The 14,563-nt window shown below is 34.1% G+C and overlaps 1 protein-coding gene across 5 annotated transcripts in view; it reads right to left on the bottom strand.

Moving 5' to 3' along the window:
* The window catches only part of COP1 (COP1 E3 ubiquitin ligase), a 271,776-nt gene that overhangs the window by 126,391 nt on the left and 130,822 nt on the right, over positions 1 to 14,563 (bottom strand). For all 5 annotated transcript variants that reach the window (XM_082437791.1, XM_082437795.1, XM_082437794.1 and 2 more), the window contains one exon: positions 13,514 to 13,649. In XM_082437791.1, coding sequence (XP_082293917.1) covers positions 13,514 to 13,649 — 136 coding nt within the window. The remainder of the gene's footprint in view (positions 1 to 13,513; positions 13,650 to 14,563) is intronic.

Raw genomic sequence — 14,563 nt, 5'->3', positions numbered from 1 at the left:
TGGCCTGGGACAGGAGTCTGGAGAATTAAAGGCAAAGTGGCAGGAAATAAAATTTTTGGAAATGTTCTGTATTTTGATTGTGGTTTATACAATTGCCAAAATTAAAACTTTACACTTTATTGTATGTAAATTGTATCTCAACAAGGGTGATTTTTAAAACTATCCAATTTGTGATTCTACATTTATTAAACTTAAGTTATGTAAATAATAGAACAACAAATTAAGCCCTCTCAAGGATGGATCAAAGAACAGTGTTTTATAATTCTAGATGCTATCAACAAAAATTACCTATTAATGTGGGAGAGGAAAAGGTAAGAGAAAGAATGTAAACACAAAAACCATTAGTGGTAGAAAAGCATCCGTGTTTCAAGATTAGTATGATATAGCTAATCATAGTGCAAGCTTTTGTCTTATTTCAAGGCATTTTTCAGCTCCACTTGATAAATAATTTTTAAAAGGCACATAGGAAACTTTCCGCTGAACAAACCAGGATTTGTAATTAAAAGAGTACTAAAAATCTGTAGTTATCACTCAACCAATGATGGAGTGCTTACCGTACGACAGGCTGAGTAATAGGTCATTTGTGTTAGGTAATGATGAAGCATATAAAATAGCCAGTCATCACTAAGAGATCAGAAAATCCGATACAAACCCTTTTTTTTTTCATAGACACACTAAGGCCCCCCAAATATGACAGAACTTTAATCAAATGTAGTAGTATGTCCTTAGAGCCTCAGCAAATCTACGAGGTCAGGAGTCAGCAAACCTGTTCTGTAAAAGGGTCAGAGAAGCTGTGCAGGTCTCTACTGAAATGACTCAACTCTGCTGTTGCAGTTCAAAATCGGCCATAGGCAATATGTAAAGGAATGAGCATGATTGTGTTCCAACAAAACTTTACTTATGGACGCTGAAATTTAAATTTCATGTCATTATTATAAGTCATGTTACTGTACATCATTATGTTATTATTTTTCTTTTGATTTTTTCAACCAATTAAAAATATAAAAACCATGCTTAGTTCATGGGCCATTGAAAAATAGGTGATGGACCAAATTCGAGTCCCATGGGCCATAGTTTGTTGATTCCTGTACTAGGTATAAAAGTCAGTATTTTTCTTATTCATAATGTCTTCTTTTATATAAATAAAACCAGTGCAAAGCTTGAAACTTACAAATACCAAAAATTTTAAAGTAATTACAAAGAAATATGAATTTTTTCATAATACATTTATACCAATGGCATATTAACATTTAAAATTATTTTTAAAGGATAATAGAATAGTATTTTCTGGACATTGTCTATAGACATATATGTCTATTGCTCTAAGACAAGAGTATGTGCCCAGTAAATATTAAATACATTTCAGAACCAACTTTTGATTCCCTATGAGTGTAATCTGTCAAATGTAATATATTCCTTACTATCTTTATATGAACATACTGAGCATAATAAGGTGAACAGCCCTACTGACATTAGTCACCACACTCACTCTATTACATCTCAGTGATCTGAGTCTATTAAGATACGGCAAACCACTTGACCTCATATTAAATGGAAACAAACTGCTTTATTTTTTAGTTCCTATTTGCAGTTTCATTGTTTCTTCCCTTTGTCAAGCTAGTAGCTATCACTTCTTGCTGCTGTCATTGAACCTATCTATTGAAATTTCCCTTCCCTTTATAATTTGAAGAGACACAAACCAGACAACTAAGATTACAGGGGTTGTATATAAAAAAGTCAATAGACATGAAGTAACCCAAGAAGCTGGCCATTTGTGAATGTATGAGCTTTAGTCACTAATTTAATAGCATTTATTTTGTTCTAAAGCCTTTTTATTTTTCATTTCAGCCTTGGTTACTGACTACGTTTCAGCCATATGAGACTGCCAGAGGTTAAATTCTGTATAGGTGAAGTGTGAGCATAATATGAAACTATTACGAACAGTAGATTTAACTCAGATAAAGGGGAAAAAATCAAAATGGTACATGTGTACAACTGCTCTTAGAATAACAGCCATTCTTACCTAAGTTTTAAATGTCTGATGTTAGCAATATATAGGCAAATTACCACATCTAAGGCAAATAATGGTACACTGAAGTTGCCTTTGTCAAATATTTATATGATAAAACACTTCACCAGAATGTTTTCTGTATACTGATATCACAGTTATTTCTAAGTTGCAGTTAACTGCAGTCCCACTAAATTCACACTAGTGACAAGATGGACAGAGACTTTGATTTTATTTGAAGGAAACCAGAATATGTCACCCCCAAATATGCCTCTTTGACATAAAAATTATTTTGAGCTGAAGGCAACCAAAAAGCAGCAAATGAAGAAAAAGCTCTCTCCATCCTTCCCCTCTTTCTGCCTAAAAGCAGGGTATAAATGCTCTTTACTGGACACTCTAGACTCTTACCAGCCCACAGATGGCACCAGAGGAATCTGCAAACAAACTAGTTCCCTCTGTATATTTACCTTCCCACAGCTTGCTGTCCTTGGAAGCCTAAAACTGCTTTTCTCTGTCCTGTCTTTATTCTACAGATTATTGTTGTTTGTTAAAGATGCAATATAAGCCAGAGTTCTAAGCCACCTCTCTGAGTTACTCATTTCCCTGCGTTTCTCTCATGTATATATGAAATATATATATTAATAAACTTCCGTTTTTCTTTTGTTAATCTGTCTTTTATTATAGGGATCCCAGCCAAAACCTCAGAAAGGTAGATGGAAAAGGATTTTTCCTCCCCTACATAACCTCCTGATTAAGTCAAAAGTGTAAGAAAGAGTGAATAAAAAGATTACATTTAAGAACATATTTTTTTCAAATCTTAAAAGGTTCAAAACTTCCCTCTCAACCCCCCAAAATGTGTACCCTACTTACTGGCAGCCCAGTGACTCACTTCTATATCAAAGTGATATGGTCCTCCAGCAAGAGTAAAAGTAGGCTTCCTTTTAAGAACTCAGCTTTGCAGGTTAATTATTAACATGAAATATCAATATTTTATATGTTAAAGACCTCAACCTCAATTTTCACTATAAACTTCGTTCACCAAAAATTACTACAACAACTTGGAGAGAAAATAAGATACTTTATTTGTTCTTGGTTCTCTAAGCTAGAGTTTCCCTATCACTGTGCAGCAGGCAAAACAAATTAAGTTAAACATGTGATTAATCCCCTCTGTCCTTAGGACAGTTGATTATAAGCTGGTTCTCCAACCCAGCCCTCACTCAACTGTTCCAAGAACAGAAGGAATAAATGTCTTGGTACAAATGCAACCCATTCACAGCACACTATGACAACTTATTGGTTAGGAAACTATAGACTAAATGGGGTTTTTTTTTTAATCTTATTTTCTTTGATTCATAAACTATAAAAAATAAATAATGATGGTCTTCTCCTAAAGAATTAAAATGATAAATATTTCCTATTAGAAGTAAACTTCTTCTACTGGAAGTAAATATCTTCTTTGTAAAGCTCTTAACCTAAGACAGTGTCCCCAAAGTGCCATCTCAGACCAGCAGCATCAGTATCTCCTGAGAATGTTAGAAATTCTTGGCCCCAGCACAGACTACTGAATCAGAAACTCTGGGAGTGGGCCCAGCAACCTGTGTTTTAACAAGCCCTCCAGCTATATCTGAGGCCTACCAAAGTTTGAGAATCACTGTCCTTAGGCATGTTAGTAAATCTGAAACAGTAAGAATATTGCCTAACATTTACTTAGTAGTTACAGTGTGCCACACAAAATGCTAAAAAATTTCAAATAAGTTCTCATTACATCTCATTTTAAAAGGATGAATTGAAACTACTGCTAATTAGGCTAGATAGCTGAAATAAATAAAATTATTTTTTTAAACTACATGAGACTTCACTCATTCAAATTGGTCTTCTTTGTCCCCATTCCAAATTAGTAGTTTTACTATAAAGATTTACAAAGGCCTTCCCCTATAGAGGTAGTCTATATCATTCAACACGTGTGAATAATTATATTCCCTTATTTCTCCTCCACATATTTTATCCAGAGAAGTTGCAAACCAAGCTTTATCGTCCCCCTAAACTTAAGCAAGTACAATGATAGCCAGCCTTTAACAACAATTACTACTTCTACCACAAACTTTAACAAGACATTACAAAGACAGGATTTTGAACACAATGAAGTAATAGCAGAAAGTATATTAATGGCACTTCCTATCTTAAAAATCAAGCAGAGAAATAATAATCTATAGAAATTCAGGAGAAAAAACTTAAAAGAACCACTTCAAATACCTCCAGGAACCTGAAAGTCATAGCCTAAAGTGAACTCCCTCTTTAGTCAACTCCCTCAGCATTTTATCAGATCCCCACAAGCATTTATTATTTATTTTTTACCTTGCATTTTAGTTTATTCTACAACTGAGTCAACAAACAGGAGAGCCCATTAGATATCAGGTAAACTACCCAGTGTTACAAGTACAAAGATGAAAAAGAATTCCCTGCCAAAGATGCAAATACCTCTCTGACCACAGTCTCCATAGCACCCCCGTCCCCGCCACTTACTCTCTATTCTCAAAACCCTTCATTCTTGTCCTCTACAAAGCTGATTCCACCACTTTTGCCTCTTTCTCAGACCTCTCCTATCTTTATTTCCTTCAGTCTGCAGTTTAAATTCCACGGTCCATAAGTTTAATCATTTTCGTCATCTAATATCTTTTTCTTTCACAGTCAAACATGAACGCTAACCACCCTTTCTACCTGTCACTCTGAGATGACATATGGAAAAAGCATAAACTCTTAAGAGAAGAACTCCTTTATCTCCTTGTCACTAAATATACAAACATGCCTGCCTTTGAACCCATTCTCTTCTCCTTCCCTCCTATTATGGAGGAGGAAGTGTCCTCCCTTTTAATGAAAGCAAAAAGTCTTACTTTGCTTTGGATTCAATCCTGCACATGATCTAATTCTACAAATTATCTCATGTTTCCTCATTGGTTTTCATGGCAATAAACTCTCCTAGTTTTCATTTTCATCTGAGAACCTTCTTGATCTGCTTTACGGGTTCCTCCTCGTCTACCTGATCTTTAAATGTTGGAGCTCTATGAGTCTACAACCATGATGTCAATTATCAACTGTACAAATTCCCATATTCATAGACCTCTTCTCTGTACAACCAAAGAGCCTATGCATAATCTCCCATGTGCCTCCTTACCTTTAAACCTACTCTTCTTCCAGTATCCCTATCTCTGTAAATGACACCAATATTTTTCAGCCGAGCTCCTCAAGCCTAAAGCCTGGAAGCTATCTTCCTCTCCTTCAAGGACAACACCCATCGATCATCAAGTTTTGTCTACCTTAGTCCTCAAATATTTTTTAAAATATTTATTTATTTATTTATTTATTTATGGCTGCATCAGGTCTTAGCTGCAGCACGTGGGATCTTTCATTGCAGTGCGCAGGCTCTTTGCTGCGGCGCATGGGCTTCTCTCTAGTTGTGGCATGTGGGCTCAGTAGTTGTGGTGCATGGGCTCTCTAATTGTGGCATGTGGGCTCTCTAGTTGTGGTATGTGGCCTCAGTAGTTGTTGTGCATGGGCTTAGTTGTCCCGGGGCATGTGCGATCTTAGCTCCCTGATCAGGGATGAACCCGCATCCCCTGCATTGGAAGGAAGGATTCTTAACCACTGGACCACCAGGGAAGTCCCCAGTCCCCAAATATTTTTTAAATACTTCTTCACCTAAGCCTCACTGACCTTACCCTAGTACAGGTCACAAGCCATCATCATGATGGCTTGATGCTATGCCTGGCCAGTTTCAACAACCACCTATATATTGGATCTCCCTACTTCCTACTCTTGCTTCTTTCAAATCCATTCTCCATGTTGTACCCAGTAGATGCTTTCATAGCACTTACAACACTTTATTCTATATATTGGCTTATAGGTTTGTCTCTCCACTATTCTGTGTATCACTCTTATTTGTACTCTCAGCACTTAAAGTATTTGTTATGAATAGGTACAATTTTGAAAAGTTAAAACAAAAACAATATCCTAGAAAAATACAGGTGAACATATACATATAACTGATCTCAGGATTGCAGAAAATTTTTCTCGATTAAAAAAAAGAGAAAAGAAAAACTAGAGCTTAGTTTTAAAAACTAAGAAGAGCATATGGCAACTACCTCCCGATGAAGCCCTTTCCACTTCTACACACTGCTGACTACAAAGATCTTCCTTATATTAACCTTAAAATGTGGCTTCCAGCCGTTAGTCCTACTTTTATCTCTTGGTACCAAACAGAACCACTCTAATTCCTCTTTTACTTTGATTATTTGAAGAGAGTCATTAGGTTAACAAACTCTACTCTTCTCCAGGTAAATAATTTTATCATGAATAAAAGGCAGCATTCTAATTCTAAGCCTTTGTTGTAGGCATCTATTTTATGTTCTGATTAGTGACAAACTTACTAGTCTACTAAAATCTCAAATGCTAGCCTAACTAACACCTTCTTTGTGGTAATAAGCATAAAATGATTTGAGTTTATGGTTTCACTATGTGCTACTGCCAAGCCTCAGCGTAAGCAAGGGCAAAGGAAAATAAACAGGAAAAATAAGAGGAATTGAGATGAGAAGAGGAAAAAGGTAGGAAAGAGGCTATGGGGAAGAGAGAGGATGTAGCAATTTCTAACGCTTAAACTTAGACTGTGTGTATTTCATCTTTAGCCTGTATCTTGAATTGTCACAGAAGTAGGAAACTCATTAACACATGCTGACAATCTTGGACGCTTCTATTTTAAGTTGTTAACATTAACTTATTTTTCTGTCATGTGTCATTGGTGATTTACAGACTTCTTTTTTAGCCTAGGGATACTTTCTTCAAAGGAATACTTATCAGAAAGCAAATATGTAAAAGCAGGTTAAGGTAGACAACTGCTAGAGCCCCGCCTGCTCTGGGTCCTCCCAGAGCATGCAGAAAGTTTTCCATTCATTCATGCATTCATTCAACAACTATTTACTAATGGGCACCTACCATGTGCCAGGCATGGAGATGCAGCGGGAAATAAGGCAGATAAGACTCCCTCCCTGATGAAGCTTCAAGCCTAGAACACAATTTTTTAAATTACTGCTTTAAAAAATTGGTCCTGGGCCAAATTCTGAAAAAAAAAAAAATCCTTTCCTCTGCACTCCCACTCCTCCCATTTCTCATCAACCCCAGATGGCCCGATAACTCTTTAGACAATAACAGAAATATCTTTTAACAAAAAGAGAAGTGCATAAGTCGTCCTAAAAATCATACTTCTTCCTTACCAAGTAATTAATTACCTGGAGACAACCTATTTTTAAGTACAAATTTAAAACTCACGGCATTCTACAATAAAGAATATATTAAAAGGTACCCTAGGGCTTCCCTGGTGGTGCAGCGGTTGAGAATCTGCCTGCCAACGCAGGGGACACGTGTTCGAGCCCTGGTCTGGGAGGATCCCACATGCCGTGGAGCAACTAGGCCCGTGAGCCACAATTACTGAGCCTGCGTGTCTGGAGCCTGTGCTCCGCAACAAGAGAGGCCGCGATAATGAGAGGCCCGTGCACTGCAATGAAGAGTGGCCCCCGCTTGCCACAACTAGAGGAAGCCCTCGCACAGAAACGAAGACCCAACACAGCCATAAATAAATAAATAAATAAATAAATAAATAATTTTTTAAAAAAAGGTACTAAAATCGAAACTTGGATTATAGTGTGTTTAAAAAATTAAAAAAAAAAAAAAAAAAAAGGTACCCTAAACCTGGATCAGCACTGATTGTCATCATAAACTGAAGTTTAGTAAAAAAACAATCCTTATAACTGGTTACTACAAAAAAATAAATATTTAATTTGAATACTTTCAAACTATGGCAAAAATGACACTGGAACGTCATATCTACATTAAATTAAAAATAAAAAATTTTCATTATTGAGGCCAAGTTAGACAAGACAGTAATAGGGATACAAAGTATCAGAAACTCAAAAGAATTACTTCTTTTGTTTGTCTCAAAAGTAAAGTGCTTTCAGAAACTTTTCCCAAGGTTTCAACAGATCCTGAAGGGACAACAGAACAGCAAAACACAGGGCCCAGAATGTCTTAGTTCAAATCTTAGTTCTGTCATTTACTAGCACTGTGTTGATCTTGGACAAGTTAGAAAATTTCTCTCTACCTCAATTCCTCATCTGTAGAATGAGATTAATAGCAATGCCTTACTCCACAGTAAAGATTAAGTGAGTTAGTGAAATACTTACAAGGTCATGTAAAATACTTACAATGGTGTCTGAAGAAAAGTGATCAAACACTACATTACCAGCAGCAAAAAAATGCCACAATATATAATCATTTTCTTCTTACGAATTTACTAATGCCTGATGTAAGTCTAATTCAAGAGTTTGAGAAAATATAAGCAAAAATGTTAACATAATCTGTAAACTACAGAGGGAGTGTATAACAATTTTAACCAAAACAATCTAGGTATGCAACGTTCAAACCAAGAATTCAACAGCCATTGCTACTAAGTACTCAGTAAGTTTAAACAATGCAGTTTCATTCCTCTCTGGTGGTCATGAATACCTAATTCAAGAAAAAATGCAAAATGTTCCATTACTGCTATGTGTAAGAAAAGTTCTCTATCCTTTCTCTTACTTGGTGACATTAACCTAGGACCATCCAGTATTTATGAGAATGAACTTCACTATAAGCCTCTGATTTCATACCTTTTCTACTGTCTACTAGTTGAGACAGTGTCAAAGTAAACAAATGCTGCCACCTTGTGGACTCACGAGTATGGTGTTAAATAACCCAAAGTGATCCACAAGCAAAGGAAGACATATTTTAAAAGTGAAAGTTTCCGGTTCAGCTTTTTCTCTCAGTGAGATTCTCACTGCAATAAATGACCAACACTAAATACATGTCATGCAATTTTACAGTAAGAATAATTTTTTTTACAGTGTAATGAAATAATGCACCAAATTCAACACTGTCATCTCTAACACGTCTTCACCCCTCTTCCCAAAAGAAATTCTTCATTAAATGTCCTAATTTGCAAGGAATTAAAAGCCTTTAAAATGAATTTATTATCAATGATGTGTCTGAATGTGAGAAACTAGAAAAAGCAAAATATCACCAGGATTGTGAAAGTTTCAAAGTCCCTTCAATACTATGGATACTATGTTCCTTTGCTGCTGCCTACTATAGTCCTTCAAGCATTCTGCCTGATAAACTTCTTAAATTGGAAATTTTTCTTTCAGAAATGTTAATTCAATGTAAATGAGAGAAAAGAATGGATGCCAACATGAAGATGAAACAACTAAAGGTACCTTTAAATTTTTTATTTTGCTTGAAATATTTTGATATAACTAATCTCACTTTCAGTAAGTTATATTTCTAAACTGAAATCTTAAGTCTTCCTATAACAGTAAATGTCTGCCTCAGAAAACACAGCACTCTGATATAAATGTCTTTATATGATCAAGGTTTACTTATTTTTTAAAAAACAGAATTACATTATATCAAGCTAAAATGGCTTTCAGGAATGAAGAATAGTTCTTACTCTTTTTTTGAATACCTAGAGATGTATAACCAATCCTACATTTTCTAACTAGAAATGCTGCTTTTGTAATATGAAGTTAAGAAGGAAATTTTTATTTTGTTTTTGGTTTTTTGTTCATTTTTAAATGGAGAAGAAAATACAATATAGGATGAATTCACAATGGTCAGGGACATTAATCGTTACTACAACAGAGTTCTAATCTGTATTACATTTCAGTTGGGTAGAGCCATATAATTATAAGTAAATGTGTACATACCAGATCAGTATTATTTCTTCTATAAAGGCACTGAAATAAAATTGAGAGCTCTCCTGAATCCAAGCATCAAAGCTGGCCTGTTCATGATTACACTCCTAGCCTCTCCCACACTAGGTAGTCAATGAATTTTTGTTAAATAGGTTAATTACTAATTTAATTAATTAGTTAAACAAAACCCACAATTTACTGCATTTTAAAACTTTAATCACTCCAGTGCCTGATTAGGAAAACTTACACTGCCAACATATAGAAAAATAAATAAATGTATGATTTTTGTCTTGTTACCAAGTTAAACAACAAGCTTGAATACAATAAAAGATTTAATGTAATAGTCTCTTTAGCTAATGGCCTGAATTTCAAGATCAATATTCATATACATAAATAAAAATCTCAGTCATGAACATGGAAAAGCACATGTAGTTTCAGTAATTTTTAAAAAGGTAAAAATTGTCAAATTCCTGATCCACATCAAAAACATCTTTTTTAAGGCTTCTTCATTCTCTCTAGAAAATTTGAACATAGACTAGCAATTTGATGATTCCAAGGGACTACTGCTAATTGTGTTAGAGGTGATAAAGCCCCGTGGTTATACAATATCCATATTTTAAGACATAGAGATTCTTAAGAATCTACAGTTGAAATGACATAATACCTGGGATTTGCTTCAAAATACTTAAGCAAAGAAAGTAAGAATGAAAAGTATAAACAAAGCAAGTACAGCAAAATTTGGATCACTGATGAGTCTGGGAGATGATTGTATAAAGGATTCTATTCTTTCCATCTTTATGTATATTAGAAAATTTATTAAAAATTTTTAAAGAAAAGAATGGTCAAGATGATGAAGATAAAAATAATATAAATTAATAACAAAAAGATAACTAGAAAACCCTAATATTTGAAAACTAATGTCTCAGTAGTCCATGAGTCTAAATATAATCAAATTTGAAATTTAAAAGATTTTGAAATGAGTGAAAATGAAAAATATCATATCTTAGGTATAATAACAATGAACAATCTAAAAAGAAAATTACAGAAACAATTTCATTTACACGAGCATCAAAAAAATATTTAGGAATTAACAAAGGAGGTGACTTGTATAATGAGAAGTACTAAACATTGCTGAAAGAAACTAAGACATAAATGAAAACATACCCCATGTTCATGGACTGGAAGGCTGAATATTGTTAAGATGTCAGATACTACCCAAAGTGATCTACAGATTTAATGCAATTCCTATCAAAATCCCAATGACTTTTTTTTCAGAAATAGAAAAACCCATCCTAAAATTCACACGGATTTCCAAAGGACCTGAAGTAGCTAGAGGACTCACACTTCTTGATTTCAAAACTTACTACAAAGCTACAGTAATCAAAAAACATAGATAAAAACAGACATATACACCAATGGAATAGAAGAGAGAACACAGAAATAAACCCTTGCATATATGGTCAAAAGATTTTTGACAAGAGTGCCAAGACCATTCACTGGAGAAAGGACAGTTTTTTCAAAAACTGGTTCTGAGAAAACTAGATATTCACATGCAAAAGAATGAAGTTAGATCCTTACCTAAAACTATATACAAAAATTAATTCAAAATGGATCAAAAACCTAAATCTAAAACCATAAAACTCTTTTCACAACTTGAGATTTGGCAATGATTTCTTGGATATGACACCACAGGCACAAGCAACAAAAGAAAAAATAGACAAATAAGACTTCATAAAAATGTTTAAACTGTATGCATTGACAACAGACAATAATATCAACAGAGTAAAAAGGCAACCCACAGAATGAGAGAAAATATTTATAAATCTGATAAAGGATTAATATTCAGAATATATAGAAAGCTCCTGAAACCAACAATAAAACACAAACTCGATTCAAAAATGGACAAAGGACTTGAAAAGACATTTTCCCGAAGAAGATATACAAATGACCAATAAGCACATGAAAAGACACTTAACATCACTAATCATTAGGGAAATTCAAATCAAATCTAAGCAATCAAACCTAACCTCATACCCAGTAGAATGGCTACTATCAAAAAAACAGAAAATAAATACTGGCAAAGATGTGGAGAAATTGGAACCCTTAGGCTCTGCTGGTAGAAATGCAAAATGGTATAGCCCTGGTGGAAAATAGTATGGCAGTTCCTCAAAAAATTAAATAGAATTACCATTTGATCCAGCAATTCCATTTCTGGGTATATACCCAAAAGAATCGCAAGCAAGATCTCAAAGAGATAGTTTTACACCCATGTTCATAGTAGCATTATTCACAGTAGCTAAAACATGGAAGCAACACAAGTATCCTTTGACAGACAGACAGATGACCAAAATGTGTTATATACATGCAATGGAATGTTATTCAGCCTTAAAAAGGAAGGAAATCCTGACATATGCTATAGCATGGATGTACACTGATGATACCACACTAAGTGAAATAAGCCAGTCACAAAAAGACAAATATTGCACCATTCCACTTATATGAGATACTTGCAATAGTCAGAATCATAGACAAAGAAAGTAGAATGGTGGTTGCCAGGACTGGGGGCAAGAGGAAACAAGGAGTTATTGTTTAATGGGTACTGACTTTCAGTTTTACAAGATGTCAAGTATTAAAGAGATGGATGGTGATGACAGTTGCACAGTATTATGAATGCATTCAATAACACTGAACAGTACACTTATTAAGATGGTAAATTTTATGTCATGTGTATTTTACCAGAAAAAAAAAATTTTTGGAAAAAAGAAAAGATATCAATCACATCAAAATTTGTGAGATGCAGTTAATGCAACACTTGGAGGGAAATTTATAACACAAATTATCTATATTAGAAAAGAAGAAAGGTTTCAGCTCAATTACTTCAGTTTCTACCTTAAGAAACTAGCAAGATAAGAGCAAATTACTCCTAAAGAAAGCAGAAAATGTGAAATAATAAAGTTAAGAGTAGAAATCAATGAAACAGAGAACAGAAAAACAGACAGTATCAATAAACCAGGAGCTGGTTCTTTGAGAAGATAAATAAAATTGAAAACTTCTAAGCCAGACTATTAAGTATAAAAAAAAAAAAGGAAACAAATTTCTGAAATCAAGGATGAGAAAGGAAAAATCATTACAGAATCTAAAGACATCAAAAGGATAATAAAGGAATACTATAAACACTTGTATGCCAATAAATTCAACAACCTAGATGAAATGGACAAATTCCTTGAAAGGCATAAACTAAAAATAATGCTCAATCAAGAAGAAATGGATAACCTGATTAGCCTTATATCGCTTCTAAAAATTGGATTTGTATTTAAAAATCTTCCCTCAAAGAAAACTCAAGACCAAGATGGCTTCACTGGGGAATTGTACAAAATATGTAAGGAAGAAATAACACCAATTCTTTACAAACTCTTCTAAAAAACTGAAGAGGAGAGAGCATTTATTAGGAGCACACCTTGTCATTAAAACCACACAAAAGAATTACAAGAAAACAAACTGCAGCCCTATGAGGCGGATACTAACAATCATTACATTTTAGAGATAAACTGAGGACTAAAGAGATTCAGAAACTTGCCTAAGACCACAGAGCTAAAAATTGGCAGGCAACCTGGATTTCAGAATAGAGGCTCTTAACCATAACACTATAACTGCTTCTCAAATTCAATTAACTTCTAGACACTCCTGCAAAAGAAAATAGTAAGAAAATAGTATGCTGCCCCATACTTACCTAGAAACTATGCTGGAACCATTATAGAGATCACTAGCATATGATAATGTAGCCAAAGGTCGTACTGAATTATATCGAGTAAACTTGGACAAGCATTCCTGAAATTCATCCAACTGGCTCGCAGTTCGACTGTCATCTATATGAAGAAAACAAAATAAAATAAATGAATTGAACTGCAACATAAGTCAAAGAGCAATATCCACAGACTGAAAACTATATTCTAAACACAAACAACAACTCTTCAAGAGTACTTAGAGAGGACTAACATATACAAATTAACGAGCTGATCTTTCAACTTTTAAGAAAACTTTCTCAGTGGTTCTTGAAAGACACTGTCTCTTTCAACACCAGTAAGAACATACTGTGAATTCTTTTTCTTTTTTAAGCAATAATTTCTTGCAAAAACAAAAAAAAGTACCTCTGATCAAGAGAAGTTAAATCATTTATTAAAACAAAATCCCTTATCAGTGAAGAAGGTGAGGGTGGAGAGACAAGTATATATACTGGACAGAGTATTTGTTAAAGGAACATGTTTACAAGGATACATCTTCATGTTCATGTTTACTTATAGTCAAAACAATTAATAATAACATAATTTAGATTAAAAATTGATTTTTAAGTAAAAAGAAAGTGAAATATTTGTTCACATAATACTTTGTAGTGTTTCAAATCCAATTATGGGACAAGAGTAAAAACCTGCAGTGTATGAATTATTAATTTTCAAAATCAAACTTAAAATAGGTTCACTCAAATGTCTTGGTGGAATATGGAAAACAATAATTCCATCCAATAGAACTCTTTACAAATACTTTGAGTAAAGTCCGTTTCAGTAAACTATTCATAACTAAATGATGTAGAATTTAAATCACAAAATCAGGTTATAAAGGACCTGAGAAGACAGCTAATTTACATCTCCAATGTAGAAACAGGCCTACAGTGGAATCATGAATAAAAACATTGTTTTTCAAAACTGCTTAAAGTTTGGACTTGTGTTTTCCCTTCCAAAGAAAGAAAAGAACACAATTACTTTAGTTAGCTTTCTATATTGAA

Source organism: Balaenoptera physalus (genome assembly GCF_965194825.1).
Source record: "Balaenoptera physalus genome assembly, chromosome: 1".
Taxonomy (NCBI): domain Eukaryota; kingdom Metazoa; phylum Chordata; class Mammalia; order Artiodactyla; family Balaenopteridae; genus Balaenoptera; species Balaenoptera physalus.
Note: the sequence above shows the minus strand (reverse complement) of the source record. Positions and strands in the feature narration are given on the sequence as shown.